The sequence below is a fragment of the Chrysoperla carnea genome, chromosome 4 (assembly GCF_905475395.1).
Source record: "Chrysoperla carnea chromosome 4, inChrCarn1.1, whole genome shotgun sequence".
Classification (NCBI taxonomy): Eukaryota; Metazoa; Arthropoda; class Insecta; order Neuroptera; family Chrysopidae; genus Chrysoperla; species Chrysoperla carnea.
In genome coordinates this window covers 67753961-67776502 of record NC_058340.1, presented here as the reverse complement: position 1 = coordinate 67776502, position 22542 = coordinate 67753961, and the positions used below count along the sequence as shown (strand labels likewise).

Sequence of the window (22542 nt, the reverse complement as noted above, 5' to 3'; positions counted from 1 at the left end):
TTTTTCTATTAAACCTTCTGTTAGTCGCACCTTAATTTTTATACAATGACAATCCCTTCTCTTTGTAAGGCAATACTTTTAGATTCAGAAAGAAATCGAAAATTCGAGAAATCATAATCGAGTTTTTCATCAAATTCACGCAATATTTTTTATTATTAATTTTCTTGTTCGAAAACAAATCATATAAAGTCAACTTATAACATACATCACTATTTAAAGCTTTGCCCCATCGAAATTTAACGTTATTCTTAAAACTGGAATATGATTTAACATTTTATTCACCAATAACTAATAAATAATTAAATTAAACAATATACAATAACCGTCTACTTGTAAACAGACAGTCAAAAGAGTCCTATTTTGTTTTTTCAACAAATTTTTTTGTTTAATCGAATTTAAAACCACATTAACAACCAGTCTTCAGCCTAACTACGTTCTTATATATTATATTTTTCAGAATATTTTTTATATATTATCATATTTTTAAAATACAAAATCATTTTATTAGGCAGTATTTTTAATACAATTTATATATTAACATCGTATTTTCACATGTTATATATATATATATATATATAACAGCTTCCAATTTGCTATAAAATTATTAATCTGTATTATCGAATATCGAATACAATTCAATAATATTAGCAATAAAATATTATTACAATCTCACCAAGGTAATAACAATAATTTTAATTTTTTTTTATAATAGCTACCTATCTTACAAACTGAACACATTATAGATCAGGCAATTTTAACCAAAAAAACTAAATTGAATACTAGAATATAGTTTGCCCTTTTCAAGACTCAAAGTACACATCATTTTTATAATGTAAAATGCGAAATTTTATGAGATTGAAGATGTTACATAAAGAGGCTGAATTACGAAACAGCTCATGTTCATAAATAATAAATATACAGGAAAATTGCATTTTTAAGAAAAGAAAAAACAATTTTTAATTAAGATATTTTTCGAATGAGTGTATGCAAAAGTATCATTTCTCGCATTCGATTTTCGTTAAATTTATTAATTTTATTGAAAAATGTTTTTAGCAAAACTTATTTCTTAAAATAACGTTCTAATATCAATTTTCCACTATCTTCCATCAGCCCCTTCTCTGAATACCTAAAACCGAATAAAACTCGCATTCTGTATAAAGAACTGTCTCAATTTCTATAACTCTAAAGGATAAATTCTATTCTGATCTTTCATTTTTTCTATTAAAATCTCCTGATCTATAATAGCATAACAAACACTTGGTTCAAGTTAAAGTTGATACATAAATATGATTTCAATAAGGTGTGAAAAAATAATCATTTATTTCAATTATAAATTAATAAGTTTAAAAAATATTTATAGATTTGAATATCTATCTATACCTATATACATATACATTGATGTTCTGTTTATAGTGAGTTGAGTTGCTTTAACTTGAATCATTGACTGCACAAGCAGTGCACAGTTATATTTTATAATAAATATGTAAATTAAATATGTATATAATAATTTTTGAAATCAATTTCAATTTAATTGAATCTTTTTTATAATGAATTGTGAATATTAAGGTAAATCGATTGGCATAAAAGGATACTGCTTATTTTAAAACATTTTCAATACAAAAGAAATTTATTAATAAATGAACAAGAGGTGTCGTGGGATACCTGGTAGGAACTATTTTCATTTCCGTTATAAATTATGTATTATTGAATAACCATCACAATGAAAGAAATGATAAGAAACATTGATATCATAGGTGTGCTCGAAAATGAAAACTCTAATATATCACATACCAGCGCTGTACAATTCTCCTCGACGTTACTTTCATACTTGGGTGAATTTTTTATCAAATATAACCTTTATCAAAATACAAACGAGAGAGAACTAAAGAAAAAAAAGAGATTAATGGTTACTTCGACTTAATTTGCAAGTCTTCTCTTTTTTAATGAAATTTTCTATGACAATTTTGCTTAACTGCCAGGTAATTTTCATCGATGGTGGATCCAATTTCTTTCTTCCAAGTTCCAAAATGATTTTGCCGATTTGTATGATGTAATTTTTGCCATATTTTAGGAACATACAATCTTAGGAACTCTCAATTTACCGAAGTGGTATTCGAATTCACCAAAAGTGTTAATGGAAGTTTTATCTAAACAGAACATTTTCATTTGAATAAATCATATTAGGGTATGAAAAACTGAAGGCCTTTTTTCTTACATCATGTAAAAATGGGTGATTCTTCACATTTAAATGATTCTTCAAGTGTTGAACATATCAATATTTTTCAAGTTTTTTTTAAAAAATCCAATATTTTCGTATCGAAGTACCTTAAATTTGATACTACTTCACTATGTTAAGATATTCAGTATATAAAATATATAAATCAGATAATAAAAAGTATAATAAGTAAATTGAAAATTAATAATATTGATTTTTATCGATTTGTTTTTGAAATATAAAAATATTAATTCAATACAATATATTTTTATATTGGAGATAATTGATAAAAATTTAAATTATTAATTGAATGTTTACATTGAATTGAAAAATCAAGGCTAAAACAAATTATAAACACAAGTAAAAGTATCCTTTAATAATAGTGTTTCTTTATATTAATCCTCGGGGTCAATCTATTGAGCAAGGTCTTCAAAAAATATCAAAAATTTCCTAATTAAATTTTATTTTCTTATCAAAATTATTAAAAATTCATTCTCAAATCAAAATTATTTAATAATTTTGACTTACATTGAAATGAGAGTACAAGTAGGCTGACGACTGATTGTCAAAGTGATTATGCGGATGGTTCTAGGAGCATTAAAATGTGTTCCATGGTACATTATCCTATTATATTTAAAAATACATAAAAATAATTTCATTATTTATATTTCTAAAAAATTGAAATAAAAAAAATGATATTTCAACCACTAAAGAAATATAAAATAATATTAAATTATAATATGGCCAAAAGGTAAATATATACCAATCAGCAATATAAGATAATATAAGATAAATAAATATAACTATATATAAGATAAATAGAAATAACAAATATAAATATATGTGAACAAGTGAAATAAATATAAATTCGGCAGAATTATTTTTAGGGTAGTGTGTAGTACCTACTCTATATACAATGTATCTTAAATCACTATAAAGCTTCTATAAAGGTAATATTATCTATGAGATATCAACTATAAGAAGACAAACGTTATTTACCAGAAGGCAAGCAACCTAAAAAATGATTATCTATGTGCACTTGCTTTCAAGAACACAATAGATATCATAATTTTTAGTGTTCGAAAGTACAAATTTTTCTTTTACTGTCCAATTCACTATTGTGTTTTGAGTTTTTAGGACACATTATATCTAAATAACTGCTTATTGATCTGTATTTGGTTAGGATGATTTTAAGATAGGATAAGTACATCGTCATGTAACTTGAATCAAACAAAGTACTATACCAATACAACATAGCTAACACTCTCCGTTAAATTACCTTTCAAACGAAACCAAAATTAAAATCGGTTAATTCGTTTAGGCGCTACGATGACACAGACAGACAGACACGCAGACAGGCACACACATATGGAGGTCAAACTTACAAAACCCCTTTTTTTTAGTTCGAGGATAAAAAAATGGCTCTCCAAAACTTTTATATGTACATTTTGATCGATGGTACTACACTCTCTCCTATTATGGAACTTGTATAATATTTGTACAAGTAGACGAACAAACGAACGTGAACGGGTTAACAAAAACGAAAAAAAAAAAAAAAACAAATGACCAGAAAAAAAAAGAACAGACACAAATATTATTATGAAGAGAAGAAATATCAGAACCAATCAGAAATTTGGTTGAACAAATTATAGATTTTTAGAGTCTGAAGACCAAGATAAACCATCAACCATCATCATGATGTTATTATGATGATGAGTTGTGTGGCATAATTTTAAGGTATTGACTGTTCATCGTAACCTGTTTATTTGCGAACGAAATTATCAAACATTTCGTGTTCTTTTCAAGTTATCATAAAATATGTATTATCTTAAATAGAGTATCTTAAAATCGGGTTAAGCTTTTTGTCCTAAAATGCACGAGATAGTGCTTTTTAAGTAGTTCACGTGGCGTAAACTATAGATGTTTTCCATGACGTTATACAAAACACTGTACTTAAAATTGGATTGAATAAACGCTAGTATTTTCCAATTTACCATAATAAGTTATTGGTAAGAAGAAAAATTTGATTTGACTAAAACTTCCCAGACATGTTTATCAAAAACCCATGTTGTGCATACCTTGGAGAGGCTAATCAACAAAAAGGAAACTTTGGCCCACTTTTGGATAAAGCTTGTTATAAACCAAGTAAAATACAGCGCAAAAAAATAAGCAGTCAGCAGCAATTAGATAATTTGATAAACGTTTAACGAAAATTAATAACAGTTTTTGAAAAGAGAATATTACGCTAATATTTCTTCTGATCTTCAAAAATTAACTATATTATTTTTTAATGAGGAACCATATCGAAAAAGGATCACCGAAAAAGAAAATCAACTGAAAAAAGATCTGCAGAAAATTGATTTAATTGGAGTTAAGTTACCATGGATTGAAGTTTTATTTTCTGTTTATGTTCTGTCAAATTCAGATTCACGGCTAGTTTTTCGTGGGTAGTTTTTGATGAAAATGATTAAAAATTAAAGAAAGGCAGGTATTCTCAATTATGAGGAATTCCGCAATGCGGTACCCGTGGCTACAAACAGTCTGAACGAATAAAATATGGAATAAAATATCAATAGTAATTTACTTTATTTTTATTTATAGGCAATTTTATAACAGATATGATACACAAATTACATAATGAACAAAATTAAATCTTATTATTATTTCTTTAGCCTGTTTTTTTCTTAAGCGTTACATTTTTAGATCGTGAGTCCATTTTTCGTTATTAGTCAGCACGTAAGCTTAAAAATGAGGAGTAAATCGTCGAATTTGATAAAAGAATAAGGAAGATCTCTGGTGGACAGGAAAAAACAGATACACAGTTCAACTCATTGCAAATAAACTCTGTTCAATCATTTTTGTGTTTTTGGCAATAATAATATCTTTCTCGTCTTCATCAAAATGAATTAAGTGTTGTTATTTTTTTTGTTCTTTTTGTATTGTGTTTTTATTTTGGTCCATTTTTACGAGCGACGGGAAATTAAACTTACCCAAAATTTAATTAGTCGTAAAAATGTTTTTGTTCACATATATATACAGATACACCACCTAAAGTTTAAGTACTTTATCTATAAGTGTCTGAGTGTATGTTATTTCAATTCATCTTAGAAATGAACCATTTAAAGATACCACCATGTTATATTATGTGTGTAATAAGATTGGTCTTTTTTAAATAATTGATTTTAGGTTTTTTTTTTAACTACAGTAAAAACCTTAAATATAGACAATATTTAGGGTATCAAATAGGTAATTACTTTTTTCAACCCTTTATACTATCATCATGACTCATTAGATTTGTTTATGGCAATTTCTGGCAGCAATAAAATTTCTTAGAATGTGAAAAATTTGTTTTCTAAATCTTCTAAAACAAAGAAAAAGATTGGTGTGTTTATTAATCAATCATTTGCTGTAAAATTTATTTTTTAAAACCTTTTTTTTTTAGTGGATAAAAATTTAGTGTTAACGACTATCTCCCAAGGTTAAATTGAATCAATTTTGAGATATTTCTCGTCAAAGAATTGATCACAACTTTAAAAGAAGATATCAAAATCTAATTATATTTTGTTTAAATTTCTAATTTTCTAAAACACTGCTGTTCTAAAATAATTTTTGAATCACAATGAAACATGAAGAAAATTTCTCTAAAAAATCATGATGAAAAAAATACTCTCGAACGATCACCGAATCCGACGGCAGTTTTCAAACAGTTAATTGATAATTTACTCAAAGGTAACTTTTTTACAGTAATCGCGAATAATTGTACTGATTCCTTCAATTATTATCGAAGCCCGTTTATTAATTTATCGCGTTCCAGTTGAAAAATGTCGGTATTATAAAATAACTAGCTCGATCCGACCAAAATTCTGCAGTACGATACCCGTGGTTAGAGACAAGTGATACATTTTTAAACTTTGAGTCATTTTTAGTCAGCCTGAAATGCTTCAAAATGAGCGGTAAATCTCACGTGAACAGGAAAAAATAAGCTAGAGAAATAATTTATAAGATAATAATATGAATGCTTTGTTGATCCACTTTACCTTTCATGCATTTTTCAAATCCTAAATATCAGATATCATTACCATTCATTCATTCAAAAATTTATCATTTTTTTTATAGATTCTAGGCTCAAATCCACAAATTATTATTACACTTAAATCAAAGTTTTAATTCCTTTTTTTGTTTTTCGTTACAAAAATGACGGGTTACAACTATTATTCAACGGGTAAGTCTTTAGAAATTTTAGAGATCAGTTTTTTCCTTTCCTAATTTTTTCTAGGTTCTCTGTGTAGGTAGGACAAATTAGTTTGTCAATCAAAATTTATTTTTTCAGATAAATCAAATTTGCAATGATGTAAATATACCATTTAAAAATAGATCTCAAATATCGAAATATACAAAAAGACGAGGAAAGCTACTCCACTTTTCACGAAAATACTTTTTTTTAAATATTTATGTATCAGTTAAGAAAAAGTATCATAAGACAAATCGTATGACTTTTCTCAATAAATGACATTTTTTATTTTTATAAAAAAAAAAAAAATATATTTACTATAATTATTTCTTTTTTTTTCTTTTTTTGTGGCGCTATAATCCGATCCACGTGATGTTTTATATCATAAATAAAAATTAAATATTATATAAAATAAAAAAATAAAATATGCAACATATTTAGGTGAATTTGACAAGATAGACAGTTAGAAAATAATAAAATTAGTCAGGTATCACATACTTAACACGCGACAATCTATAACACAGTCATCCTATAGGTAAATATATTTAGACATGTTATAGATCAGGTGATTCATTTTGTTACATACTAGCATTATAATTAACACTAAGATGATTATAAGAATGAATTTTTGTTGACTTATAAAAATTATATATAAAGAAAATCTATTTTAAAAATGTAATTAAAAAACATTCAAAATATCTTATGACTATATTTCACGAAATATCGATAATTCGATTTCAATTTTCTTAAATTCGGTACCAACATGAATCAAAATATTGAATTTTAATTCCTATCCAGTTCAAAGTTAAAATTAGACACATTTGAGTCAATATATGGTGGAAGCGCAAGTAAAATAACTCTTCATATCGCTCTTCAATCATCAATACTCTAATTTTAGTCGTCTCTGTTCATCAAATAATGGATCTTCGATGAACTCATAATTAAATTGAAATTTTGTTTTTATATCATCGACAACCTTATATTTTTATGGTATTATTATAAACTACAAGATTGTTTAAATATTTTAGATAGTTTTTTATCACACTATTTAGATTTTTTGACATAGAAATATCCAATTGAAAAGAATAACCTATATGATTCATCATTTTTTCAGCCAACTTAGAACGATAAAATAATAAGAAAAAAGTCCGATGATCTAGGAATTTTTTGTGATTTTTGGAAACTATGTTAATCAAAAATGTATTTATAAAATTATATTGATCTCTAGTATGCTTGAACCAATTCCAATGAATCACACAGTATTTATATAACTGTTAGTAGGTACTTACCTAAAACTATTTAGAGCTAAATTACTATAACTATACGATGATGATGTATAAAAGGCCTGTATAGATATATAACACAAAGACCTTATACTATAGCCTATCTTATATAAAAACATATAGTGTATATGTATAATGTATACCACTCAACAGTAATCAACAACATATTTATATATTATTCAACAAACATATATCTACTATAGGTGTTTACATGTATGATGTGTATTTGTTGAGCTTTTGTGTAAAATAAAATATATACATATATGTTTACAAGATTTATCTGTCTATGAGTTTTACCTTAGTATATGCATAGCATAAGGTACTCAAATATTATGTAAAACTAGGGAATTTTAATATTTATATGGTGTTGTTTTATCATATGGGGAATATTTGATTTCCATAGAAATGAAATTATATGAAATAGAAATTAAGGATGTATGAGCATGACAACTATAATCGATTGTAAGTTTCAAAATTTTTGTTAGAGGTAGACTCAGAGAATATGTGGTTTAATTTTCAGCTTAGTTATTCATGTAAATTTTTAAGAAATAAATAATTGAAAAATAGATATAAAATACGCTGTTCTTATGGATAAATATCAAAAACGACATATTTTGAAAGTTTTTGATAATTTTCACTCGGAAAGAATAATACTTTTTAATAAAAAGTAAATATATTAGCAATGACATAAAAAACAAAAAAAAACCAAGTGTCTCCTTTCAAATAAGGGTATACGAGCAGGCTAGTTTTAGGGTTGAAATTACTTAAATCTTATTTTAAACTTTGATGATAAATTTTATTACATCTTCATGAATGTAGAGGAAAAATAACGAGTAAAATTTTTCGATATTTACCTTGATTTTCGAAATATTGAAGGCTGAATAATTAAAGTAAATTTTTATTTTTCTTATATCATCAAGTTTTACATAATTCACTATCAAAATTGGAAAAAAAATTTTTTTAAATTTGTTTATCTGTAATATTGAACGAAAAATGAGTCCAGATTCCGAGTTAGGCGCCACGTAACGTTCTTGAAAAGATTCCTTCAAGTATAAATTCTTGATAAATGGTAGCCACTTTGCCTTAAATTTTAAATTTAACCTCTTTTTTGTCGATTAAAAGCCACAACCCAAAATATATCATTGGCCTATAAAGATTACGCTCATTAGTCAACCACTAACCATCTGATCGAAGTTGATTGACCAGCGTCCCAATTGGTTGGATACTTGGGAAAGTATAAATTGTGCACACACCATGACAGAGTGCAGACTGTCACCAAATTAGCAACCAGTTTAAGCAACTATCAAACCAAAGTGGCACTGAGCAATAGAGAGTGTAGATATGTGTGCACATACTTATATATCTCCCTCGTAGTGCCACTTTTGGTTTAATAGAACTCTAACACAGGCATGGGCGAGTTATTTTAGGTCAAAGCTACCATTTTTATAACTTTATTGTATGCCATAAACTTTAGTGTGTGTCTCTTTATGTAAGTCCGCATTGCTCATCAAGGAGGAAGCGAGACGGGTATGTGACTCTTATACCTATTTCAGTTTCTCTAATAGAAATGAGATAGATAGAAAAAAAATGTTGTCTCTCTGTCTTACTCGTATTTTTGTTTGTCACTGGTTAGGGTATCACTGTCTTACTCGCTACAGAAGTCTGAGTGTCACTATAAGAGAAATTGGAGTAAAAATCGTAATTTAAAATTTTTATTATAATAATATTTAAATAAAAATCAACTTTTAGTTCATACACAAAATCACTTACAAAATTTAACCTCCCAATCATCTCTCATACCTTCTCTCATACATATTGCAATATTTTAGGGTGGGTAATAAAATATTTAAAAACTTGAAAATTAATCTTTAAAAATTTACCCAAAACATCAGGGGGTGATTTTTAAAGACTATTGAAATTTTATAATATTACCGTTATCGTAAATTTTTTTTTTACTTCAAAATGTGGCTACAAGTGTAATACTAAAACTTGTGTAAGTGTTTTTATAAAACATAAAATAATTGTATTGTTTGCTATGAAATTTTTATTTAGTTAAGGCTATTTTAAAAGGCCGAATAATGTATGTGTTTGTGTGTATATTTTATTCTACAATAAATTATCCTCCTTTTAAGAAATATAAATTATTTAAATATGAGAATGGGTATTTGTTTTTTCCGGAATATTCCACACATATTTTTGCAATATGTTTATAATTATTTTAAAAATATATTTCAAATGATTTCGTATTTTTATATTTTTATTTACCTAATGACGGATGCGTGGCCTTGAGATATAATCCTAAATTGGACACGAAGATCCATTTTCTCAGAAACTATGAATCTAATTGATACATAAACCCGATTTTTGTATTAAAATAACCTTATAAACAGAGTTTTATCGAAATCGGTAACAAAAACTTTTTCGCGATTTTTTCGATTTTTTCCCCAGGGCTTTTTTACCCCTTCAAAAAATTGCAAAAAATGGAAAACATTTTTTGCCTTTGATTTCGATGAAATTCATTATATAAGCTAATTTTGACCCAAAAAATCCAAAAATTTTAATGGTTTATTTAATGATTGGACACATGGCTTTTGAGATATAATCCAAAATTGGACATAAAGAGCGATTTTCTCAGAAACTATGCATCCAATCGATGCATAAACCCGATTTTTATATTTTTTGGGTTAAAATTACCTTATATACAGAGTCTTATCGAAATCGGTAACAAAAACTTTTTCCCGATTTTTTCGGGATCTTTGATTCATTCTGATTCATTCCGATTCAAAAGCTCTCGAGCTACGGTCTTTCAAAGCTGCACAAACATTACAGTTATATAGCTTTTGATCAGAACGATTTGAAGAACATTTTGGGGATGGTTTGAAAAGATTTCACCGAAAGTCATTTTCCTATCAAATATTGCGGGGTCCAAATTTATTAACAAAAGCTTTCATGAATATTTAATTCATTTTAGGTTTAAAATTTAATAATGAAAAACCATTTTCATTTCTTGAATAATAAAAACAATTAATAATTACCTAAGATATTATAATAATACAGAAATATAAGCAATAAAAAAAAGTAAAAAATAATAATAATAAAGTGAACAAAGAAGGTTGGCTTGTAAATATACCCAACATAACACAACGATATAATATAATACTTATATAGAACCGTGCGATTAAACAGGCGGGGCCTGTATCAAGTATTCATGGACCAATCAGAATATCATATATATTTATTCAATTCAATGTTATATTATAGTATATGTTATAATCATAATAATAATAATAATAATACGGTGTGCGCTTATAATATGCTGCTGCTTAATGCTACGAAAGTATAAACTAAACGTATATGATATACTTTAATATGTATACTTGCATATTGTGATGCATATTGGTTCTATGAACTAGGATTCATCAATAGATTGTACACGATTAATCAAAATGTTTTATACTGAATGGAATAAAGTGGCGTCATTGTCGATTTTCGAGAAAACAGTAAGTTTTACTTGGATCTTTTTTACATTTACTGTGCGCTTATAATATGCTGCTGCTTGATGCTACGAAAGCATGAACTAAACGTATATGATATACTTTAATATGTATACTTGCATATTGTAATGCATATTGCTTCTATGAACTAGGTTTCATCAATAGATTGTACACGATTAATTAAAATATGTCTATTCGTTGTGTGCGTAGTCATGGTAGGGACAATAAAATCGATGCCAGCGCTTCCAGTGACAAATTTTGGCGTTAAAGGAGGCTGTTATGACTAATTTGCAATTCTTTACATGTTAATGTTATAGTGAATGTCAAATTAAAATTATTGAAAAACACGAATTAATTAAACTTAATGCATTAAAAATTGTGAAAATAAGAAATCAAATTGCACAAATATTATTTTTTAAATGTAAATTATCATAATTATTTATTTAAATTTGTGAGACAATAATATTAAATTTTCACAGTAAGTCATAAATGCAATCCATAAAATTATGTTTGCATCCATACAATTCTCTAATTAAAGTAGTGTATCGTTACCATGGAAACGAAACTCACGCACGGAGCGAATACTGAATGAAATTAAGCGGTGTTACTGTCGATTTTCGTTAGAACAGTAGGTTTACTAGGATTTTTTTAGAGAAAAATAACAGCTGACACAAAGGTATACGTTTTTCATTGCCAATTTTTTTATTGGTGTTTGATTCGTATTATATGATTGGTTGATTATTTTATAAGCACTTGGTTGACCGAGCTTTGCTCGTTATTTCTTTTTTTGGTAAATCGTGGCTAGATCGATGTATCACCCTCGAAACCCACTACATACTAAAATTCATGAAAATCGTTGAAGACGTTTCCGAGATGAAAGTTTCCTTGATAAAACGGCGTTTTCTAAAAAAGGAAACCAAGCTAGATCGAATTTTCGCCCCCCGAAACCAACTACATACAAAATTTCATGAAAATCGTTATTCCAAATTTATATATACAAGCTGTAAAAAATACTTATTTTGCCCTATACGCAAGCTTAAAACAGGTAAGCTTATCGTTCTTAAGTATCATTGAATACTAGCCGATATAATCCGAGCTGATAAGCATAATTTCCTTTTTCAAAGTTGACAGCAAAAGTATATGTTGTTGCAAAGTTGACAGCGTAAGAACTTACTATAGGCAGCAAAGACTGAAGAAGTCTTAACTTCTTCCATTGCTAATTGCATTGTAGTTTTGCTCCAATAACATAAAAAATCTTATTTCGCGGAAAACGGGTAGACAACTACCACTCGTTACAAATCCTTACCTAATGCCAACTTTGTTAGATTTGACTTGTTAATATTATGTTTCTGGTATCTCTAAAATAAAGATACGAACAGGTTAAATATAATTTGAGCCACTCACATAGAGCACGAGTGTCATTGAGTTGGTTACGTCCTAGATCGGATATGTAGAGGATCCGGGTTCGTGTCCCAAATTCTGTGTAACTTTTTCGTTTGTTTCAGTTTTATTCAAATGGAAATTTTAAACTAGCAAAGCAGTTCTAATTTAATTCAATCCTAAACTTTATTTATGTAAGTTGGCTCATGATCTAACATTCAATATAAAAGCAATCTTTTTTTCTTCAAATTTTTGTTAATGATATAAAAATGTATTTAGTTACCAAAGTAAATTACGAACAGAGTACATTTCGTTGACGGATTATTAATTAATCAAAAAGAGTATAAATATATTACAAATTAAAAAAATAAAACAGATATATTTTTTGGCATATTGTGCCATATTTTTAAAGACCAAAACACGTAATATACCTTTCTTTCATCTGTTTCAACAAATTTTTTTATATTCTTGGGATATTTAAGGTGGTTCACTTCAGACAACCGAAATTAATAATACCAGAGTCAGACTTATTTTAAGAGATGGCTGAATTTCGGATATTTCTTTTTTTATTGTACTGACATTAGGATAGTTCGGCTTCGACCACCTTTGTGGTAAAAAAAAAAAACACCTTCGGCGAAATATTAGGCTCTCGGTCGAAGCCGAAGGTTTCGCAAAAGATAGTTGTTTCGACAAATTGTTAGGTAATTCTTCTATCATCTCTAGATCAACTCCAAAATTACCTTTCTATATTATAAAACCAACATAAACCTTCAATATTAGAATTTTAAAATCATTTATATTATTGCAGCCAATTTTGAACCAAGTTTCTTAAAGCATTTAAACTTTCGGCATCGGTTCCGGCCGAAGATTGTGGTGAATCTCGCTAGTGAAGCAATGTATTTGGTTAAAGTAACATTCTTTAACTAAAATAATGTTAAAACAAGTGAAAACAAACAGTCGATTGAGTTAATTGTTAAAATACCCTATATACAAGTATTGAATGTCAGTGCTTGTTGCAATGAGGGCCTTAAAGCCGCCGCGTGTTTTGGTTTTCGAAGAATTTAAAACGAACCGTGACGCCTCCCTTAGCATAAAATAATACAGCATAGAACGTACGTCGTGCCGACTAACTTTTGTATAACACTGTTAATGTGTGTGTACAACACATACCTAAGTTGTCTCATCGCCAAAACTGTTTCGTATCATTGCCAGCTCTATAACAAAAATAAGTCTGCACGAATTAACTACCTTAAGTATATTAGTTTTTTTTTTTTAAATATACTTCTTAATTCATATAAACAGTGGCGTCCACCCACTATAATGAACGCTAATTATATACTATTTTTTTTATGAATTAGTGTATATTTTAACCTAAATAATTTTTAGTTTCAAAAGATTGTCTTCTCTCGTTAATGATTCTTTTCAGTTTTTGTTTTTGTTGTTGTTGATTATATTTTATATTTAAATTATTAATGAAAGAATTTATTTTAAGGAATAATTAATGTTTAAAAAAAAAGAATAATACTTGTGTTGAAATTTGGCTTAATTTTATATATGATTTATTTATTTATTTTTTTTAATATAGCAATTTTGTTTTAATTATTCAGTTTTTTCTCCAGTAAAGGGAGGCAGCCATGTATCACTGCCGTAATTAATATCTTGGAAATACCTATCCTACTAAGCATTTTTTTGTCAGATATGCGTCGCGACTGCCTTATAGTTGGCTAAGCTAGACACCCCTCGCCGCGTGAAATAACATGTTTATTGCTAGCCATTTACCTAAGCGGTTTCTTCAACAGGCTCTTCTAACAGGCATTTTCAAACATCTTCTTGCAGGCTTGGGGCTTCGCATGCATCATTTTTTATCCCTGTGAGGTAATCCTAGTTTGGTATTGAACTTTTCATTTTTTTGCACCAGCTATCGGAAAGGCTCACTAGGATTAATAAGCTTAATTCTGGCCTGGTTTTTCTGGTTGAAAATGGCTTTTAAACTGACCAGATGATTTTCACCTAGCCAATCAAGGGACTATCAACCAAATCTAATCAGATTAGTCTTCTTTAACTCCAGCAAGTACAGTGGCATTTATTAGACATAATTCAAAGTTCGTGTAGGTGAGTTGCTTGAGCGATAAAATGCAAGTCAAGCATGTTTTAAAAATTAATTTACAATAACACAAATTGAAATGGACATGGTTTACTCAAACCTTATCTTCAGATGGCGATTAAATTTCTGATACATCATCACGGGATGTTGTTAGAGTCAGGTCACATAACGCATAAACTTTTCAAAGAAAAATAAGTAACAAATTTATGTTTTAAATTTGATTTGATTTGATTTAAAATTAGCTGCCAATTTTAGAACAAATTCTTCTTTCAATAGTTTTCCTCGAGGCCAGAAAGTAGCATTGACTTCAGAAGAACTTGAAAGGGATTGAGGTAACTCAGTTTAAAAAAAAAGTACTACTTGCAAGAAAATATGATCGTAAAAAAAATTTAAGCAATTTCAGTAGTTTACTTCAAATATTCAGCAATCAACTGCTTACTTTCTTGAATTAAGTATTGTAATCATACGATTCAAATCATACGATTCACACGATTCAAAAAATTTTACTTGCTATACGAAGTAAAGGCGTTTACGTTTGTCTAGAAAAATTTTTTTTATAGTGATTCAATTTTAACTCCGTGTGAAACTTAAATATTTTAATGAAAAAAATTATTTGTAGGTGTAAAAATTGCAATTTAACCTATCACGTATACAGCGATAAAAAAAAAGCTGTAATTAAACAAATTTATGGAAAATTAATGTTATTTAAATTTTTTTTCAACAACAACAAAAATTATGAATTTAATTAAAATTTAAAAAAGTTTATTTAAAAAATAAAAAAAAAAAACTTATTATACAATGGCACACAAGCAATATTTTGTATGTGTAGGTTTTTGGTGTTATCAATAATATACCTATATAAAAAAAATTAAAATTTTAACTTGGCAGTAAAACACGTCAATTTCTGATAAGAGACTTTAATAAAATTATTATTTTATAATTAATATACAATGCATACACACATACACACCGAAAAAACACTAAAATAAAAAATATAATTTTTGTATGCGCAATATTCATTAAATTTGATAAAAAAAATATATAAAACATCGGCTAAGTGTGTATATATCAAGTATCAGGCTATGTAAGGATTCCGTGTAGTGATAATAATTGGCTGAGTTAGTTCTTGAAATACTAGAATATGAAATCGGTAGGCTTTGAAATGCTTCCGGAGTCGTGCCAAAGGTGGAGCAAGTCGAGCGGGCCCTGCAGACCCCAGTTTGCAAGAAGCGCCAAAATGCCAAATTCGAAAAACCAAATCGCATTTTAAGGGTTGATTATTGAAATACAAGTTAGTTTTTGAAAAAAAAAAGGAGCCGAAAGAAGATCTCACTCTACCTTGATTTGAGACTAGAGCCGGCGCTGTTGACCTTCTTTGATAAGTATATGAAATTAGAATCAACAGTCTTACTATTTGAAGTTATCTACAAATTTTCAATTCTCTATCTTTTATAGTTTTCGAGAAAATGAAAACTTTAGTTTTCCCTAATTTGGACTCTCGCGGGAAAATTTCAATTGTAGAAAAAAGACGAGACGGTTGAAAACGTTTACAAATTAAATACAAGATACAAAAGATATGCAATACTTTTTTGGTACGGATTACTAAAAAATTATTATGTTAATAATAATAAATTTATATATAAATAAATTTTTAATTAAAAAATACGTGTTAAATTTTATAAATTTGTTTCAATATGTTTTTGAATTTTTTTTTTTTTATTTTTATTTTTTGTTAAAACTAAACCATAATTTTTTTTTTCTAAGAATATTTAGAAGAATTAAAATATACTTATATTTTTCTATATAAAATTATATATAATTGTCTGAAAGAAAGTTGTTTTTCGTGTCCTGAGAAGAACTTCTAATGAAGTATGTGTCGAGTCATGAACTTAGTGGTTCAAGAAATTTCATCTCGGCACGCGAATTGATAGCATACCCATATTTTTACAGGATCTTCAGCTCTCATTCACAAAATATTATTTTCTTATAAAATTTCAGAAAAGGATCCTTATTCAGCTATATTTATATTAGAAATTATCATTATTTTATCGTTATCCACCATTTGATATAACTTAGGCCACCCGTCACTATTCAACGAGTCACTATTTTATTACAGATATGTCAAAAACGTCACTGTTTTCCAAGGAAATCAAGACTTATAAAAAAAAATTACGAATATTTGCTATTTCAGTACGAAATTGAAATTTCTTCAAAACTTGAAAATAATATCCAATAAAATTTGTTAATCTGTTATCTCAAGGTCATATTCACTATGACTTGGTTTTAATAAATCTTTTCTAAGAAATAAAAAGCATTTATCTGAATGAAAGTAAAATTATATATGCCTCACTTTAAGTCAGATATAAACGGCATTAAATTTTATAATTGTAACTTAATAATAAAAAACAATTATTAATGTCACATTAGAAAGCATTAATTCTTTTTTATTAATATTTTTTTAAATTAAAAGTTAGTATTATTAAACTTATAAATTAATTTACAAGTGAAATTATAGTATAATTGTGCTAAAAAATCATTATACTATTCTCAGCGTTTCCACTATTTTTTGCTACTCTTGCTACGAGGCTTTTTTTTTTTTGCTACTTTTGCTACGTGGCTAATCCGCCACATTTTTCATCATATCATTATGTCTTTCAAAATCACGATAGACAACTGATAGTTTTCAAACCACTAATTACCTCCCCAGCTTAAATCAACTCGAATAAAAAAACGCATTTTAATCGGTTTTCTGTCAGGCCCCCGCAAGTCCAGATACAAGCATACAGGTTTGTAAACCCTTCGGTATTGGTACAAAAAATCGTGATTGAAAGCTTTTTGGAATTATGTTCCTTATCGCGCGGCGGATGGGTGCATGGCAAAAAAGTAGCTGGCACCGATCGGTGCCCGATATCCGGTAAAAACCCATTCACGCAGATAGATTTTTTTTTAATTTAAAAATAATTTCAAATTAAAATTACATAAATTATAGCTAAAAGTACACCTTTTGCTCTTTTTGTTAATATTAAAAGAAATTAATTGTCCTATACTACCCGTATATGCTTGGCTAGTTAATTATCTACTTTAACAGTGCTGTACTTGAAATTTTGTCTGTCTCACTCTCTCTTAACGCTAAAAATCCTGAAATTCACAAAGCCAAAATACACAGACCAAAAAAAAGCTCGCCCGTAATAGAAAGCTGATTTCCACAAATCTGATTTTATGCTTAGAGACACACTCTTATATTCAAATTACATGAACATAGTACCAAGGATCTTGAAGAGATCTTGAACACCATTTCTATTTAGAGATCCTATTCAAGATAATACTACTGGCAGTCTATTGTATCAAATTTTTCACGACCCACGGTCAATTAATGCTTATTTGATATTATAACTCAAAAATGGTCCAGTCGTGAAAACTGCAGGCGATAAATTTATATAAAGCTGCCAATAAAATAATAACGAGAAACATGAAATACATAAATCTGTCTTTAGATTTGCCGTAGGCACAAGACATAGTTTATAAATTACACAAAATGATACTTGTTCGACAGCAAATCGAAACTACATAAGTAGCGAATTCTTACAATCGACCTACAGTGTGTGTGTAATTTACTTTCTTTTTATTTGTAGGAAATTTTATTACAGACATGATGAACAGAATTAAATCATAATATTATTTCTATAATTCCTGCTTTTTTCCTAAGCGGTACATTTTTGAAACCGTGAGTCTATTTTTAGCCATTACAATAAGTTTTTAAATGAGAGAGGAATCATGGAATTTCGTAAAGTAATTAGGAATACCTCATAAAAATAGAAAAAAACAGAAGAAGCAATTGAAGTAATTATTATTTTTAACAATTTTATCATGAGTGACACTTTTGGTTGATGTTCAGTTTGAACAAGGCGGCAAAAAGTTTTCAAATGTCATTCATTTTTTATTATTCGAAAAATTTATAGAAAATTTCTATCATTTAACTATTATAAAACATATGTTTTGAAATACAAACGATAAAAATAATTTATGGTACTAAAAAATTTTAATTTTTTTGTTAGATTGAATGGTCAGATTCAAAATATAAAAATGTTTTCAAAATTTCATAAATTGTCCAAAACAACTTTTAAAACTTGATTATTTTATTGAACAACAAGTGAAATTGATAAATTTTTAATAAACGTCGGAGTTAACAAAACATCGAATATGCGACGAATGTTAAAAACTATCATATTATCTATTATGGTGGAAACGCAAGGAAGTCAAGCAAATTAAAATATACCATACAGAAGTTGATATCTTATATTCTTCCTTGCGCTTCCAACATTTCATCAAGTCTTACATAATATAACGATTGCTAATCATTTCAAATAAAAAATTGAATCGATCGAGGAAGCACAATTTCAAAAAAAATTTCACATCGAAGAAAATGCAAAAAGTAAACATTTACAGAAATCGGTTAAAAGAAATATTTGATCAATAAACAAAAGTTTTCACAAAACAAAACGACGAAAACAGTGTAATTTAAAATCTGGGAAATTAGCATAGGTGCAAAAAGAAAATTGTAAATTTTCGCACATCGGTACAATAAAAAAAAACTGTAGAAATCAAGCTTCCAATACCCTAGAGCGAAAATTACATAATATTTAATTCCACCCCGTGCGTTAAAGTTGCAAAATTGTCAAACGCAGCTGATAAATTTGCAAGACAATATTTTTTTGTGTATTTAAAAAACACGGTAAACAAAAATACCTATTTTATTGAGTTTATTTGTTAACGCGCGCTAAAAAATTTACAACTAAGTACAGATTTTGACAAGTTTAAACAAACTTCATAAATTACGTACACAAATAAAGACTCCTTTCTCAAAATTATAATTTTATAAACTTCACGAAATGTACAGACGAAAAAAATAAACTTTCTATCTTTTTAATAGGCTTGTAATAAAAATTAAAACTAACAAATTTTGTCGAAGAAAAAAGGTTTGACCATTTCACCCTATGATAAAAATTTATTAACAGTTGTAAATAATTTTTTTTCTCCTTTTAATCTCAGTTAATTCCACAATACTTAAAAATTTACCTGTCATAACATTTCCAAAATTACCTGTTTAATTCTAAGAAACAATCTATCTCTTTTTTATTTATATTAAAAACTTAAAGTAAATAGCCTAACCCTAAACCATACCAATTGGCACGTTTTCTTTACAAAAAAAAAACAAAAATAAATATTCCAACTTACCACTGGACTGTCATCACCAATATCACTATCTCGTTCGTGTGATTCCATCTCCATAGCGTATACCGGAACCGGATCTCGATTTTTGACGCGAATTTTGATTGTCTTTATTTATTAGCAAGAATGCCCAAAAAATGGAGCACCCTTACTAAAAACTTAAAAAACGGGAAAAACAAAATAAAATAAAAAAAAAACCAAAACTGAACTAAACACAAATATTTTTTAAAATATTCATAACATTCAATAAAAAAAATCGTACACAAACAAGTCACAAAAAAAATATATAAAAAAACACAAAAAAAACCACCAAAGATAAAACTGTTTTTTTAAAACACAGATGAAGATGCGCACATTAAAATTTAAGTAATAAAATTCACAAAATTAAAAACGATACTTCTTTAATAATAATAAAAAAAACTCAACGTTTATAATATAATATGATGTTGACCATACGAAGGCTTGAACCCGTCTCATTCAGTTTGTGTACACGATAAGTGTTAACCATGCGCATACTTCATCGAGTCTCTATCATTATTATAAAAATATACATACACACATTAAAGTATATTATTTTAGTATATGTTTTTAAGTATACATATAGATATCTCTATACACAACACATACAGAGATATCTCTAAAGAGATATTTTATATCCCCCCACTTGATTTTATACACATGTTGCACCAATCATGATATTGGGCGGTACATAATTATAATATGTATCCAACCAAATTTATAATTATTTTATTGTAATATTATTTTATTATTTTTTTAATATATTTTTATAACTTTTTTTTTGTGTGTGTTTTCATATCATACATTTAATGTTTTTCATAGTACTTGTAAATTTATTATATTTTTTATTTAATTTTAATTTTTTTTTATATATTATTATTTTTTTAATGTTCTCTCTGTTCTCTGTTGTTATTAGACCAAGTTATTAATTATTTATATAAATATTAAAATATTATATTTTTGTACGCCATTTTTAATTATGTAGATATATGTATTTATTTTTTTTTTTAAATAAAATAATTGTATGTATTCCTTTATTTTGTTTTGTATGTAATTACAATCAATGCGATTTTTGTTTGTATAAATTTGATTAAATTATTCAATTTAATTACGTAATTTAAACTTGTTGGATTATGTTTGTTTATGAAAAAAATCAGGACTGAATGTGTTTATCACTTAGAAAAAAGTCAATAAAATAAAAATACTTTTAAATAATTCTACGTTAAAGTATTGCTATTTCAATATGTTTCGACTTTTTAAGAATTATACAATAATTAAATTGTACTCCTAAATAATAATATTTAACAATAAACATGCTTTAATATTTTTCTACCCCAAAAAATATTTTACTCTCAAAGATTTGTACTTTTTAATATTTCTACTTTTAAAGATTTATGCTTCTACATAATTCTTTTTTCAAATAGCACCACTCCTGCCAAGTTCGGTTCTATAATGTGTCACAAGAAAATAAAACGTTTTCAAATATTTTGCTCTAGAAGGGGTAATAATTACTCTTTGTTATTTAGGTATACCAGACATAGATTCAAAAAGAATAGAAATTAATATTCGTTAATGGTCAGAATATTTTCAGATTATCAATTATTGATTTGTCTATCCGTTCCCGTGCAAAAAATTTATTTATAATCAATAATTATTATTAATATTTTGAAGTTTCACTAAAATACATCCATTTAATAAATAAATTTACTTTCTTTTTATTTATAGGCAATTTTATTACAAATATGATATACAAATTACATAATGAACAAAATTATTTACCATAAGCAAAGTTGCAAGAATAAAATCAGTATCTACAATAAATACTTAATAATAATTTACCAAATCAGAAATTTATTATTCTAGCCCTTAAAGACGATATCAAAGCGATTTGTTTCTAATTACTTGAAGAAAATTTATAAAATGTTTTATTACATTCTTATTATATCTTGAAGTTTGGCAAGTATATTTTCTTAAATATGATGATTTTAAGATAAGAAAATATCATAATGGCAGCAGCTTCTAGTTAGATAAATAATATTTTACACCTTAAATATGTAAATTGTTGATTTAGAAAATTGTTTTGGCGTTATACCAAAAATTAAGTTAATTATTTATTTATGCGCATACTTAAAATTATTTTGTTAAATAGGTACTTACATGTTAAAATAAAAAATTAAGGCTTGTTTTGATGAAGAAAGCCGCTATCACACTTAAAATTAATTCATATTTCTCTTTCAATTAAATAGTAGGTACTGTGATACCTTCAAGTTCATGCATTAATTATAAAGACTTTAGACCGTGAGACAGACAGGGTGCTTGAATAAATGATTAAATAGCTACATTCTTGAAAATTTGTGAGTGGCTTCGTTTTGGCTAGTCTACTAAACTTCTCTTTACGAGTTTTTTCGAAAGTGCTGCTGAACACACGCTACGATGATACACACGTCTTGCCTTACTTCGTATACTTACAATTTCCGTGATCTTTTGCACAATGATGCAAATTGAGCATAATTTTCCCGTAAAACCAATGGACAGTTCTTACAGTATAGTTTTTTCTGAACGATTCATTTCAACTTTCTAATCTAATC

General features: G+C 27.3%; 1 protein-coding gene across 5 annotated transcripts in view; it reads right to left on the bottom strand.

Annotated features, from left to right (window-relative positions):
- The window catches only part of LOC123298024 (protein dead ringer), a 237725-nt gene extending 217636 nt beyond the window's left edge, over positions 1-20089 (bottom strand). For all 5 annotated transcript variants that reach the window (XM_044879892.1, XM_044879891.1, XM_044879893.1 and 2 more), the window contains exon 1: positions 19943-20089. In XM_044879892.1, the coding sequence (XP_044735827.1) occupies positions 19943-19996 (54 nt within the window). In that variant the 5' untranslated portion in view covers positions 19997-20089. The remainder of the gene's footprint in view (positions 1-19942) is intronic.
- Positions 20090-22542: the final 2453 nt, after the last annotated feature.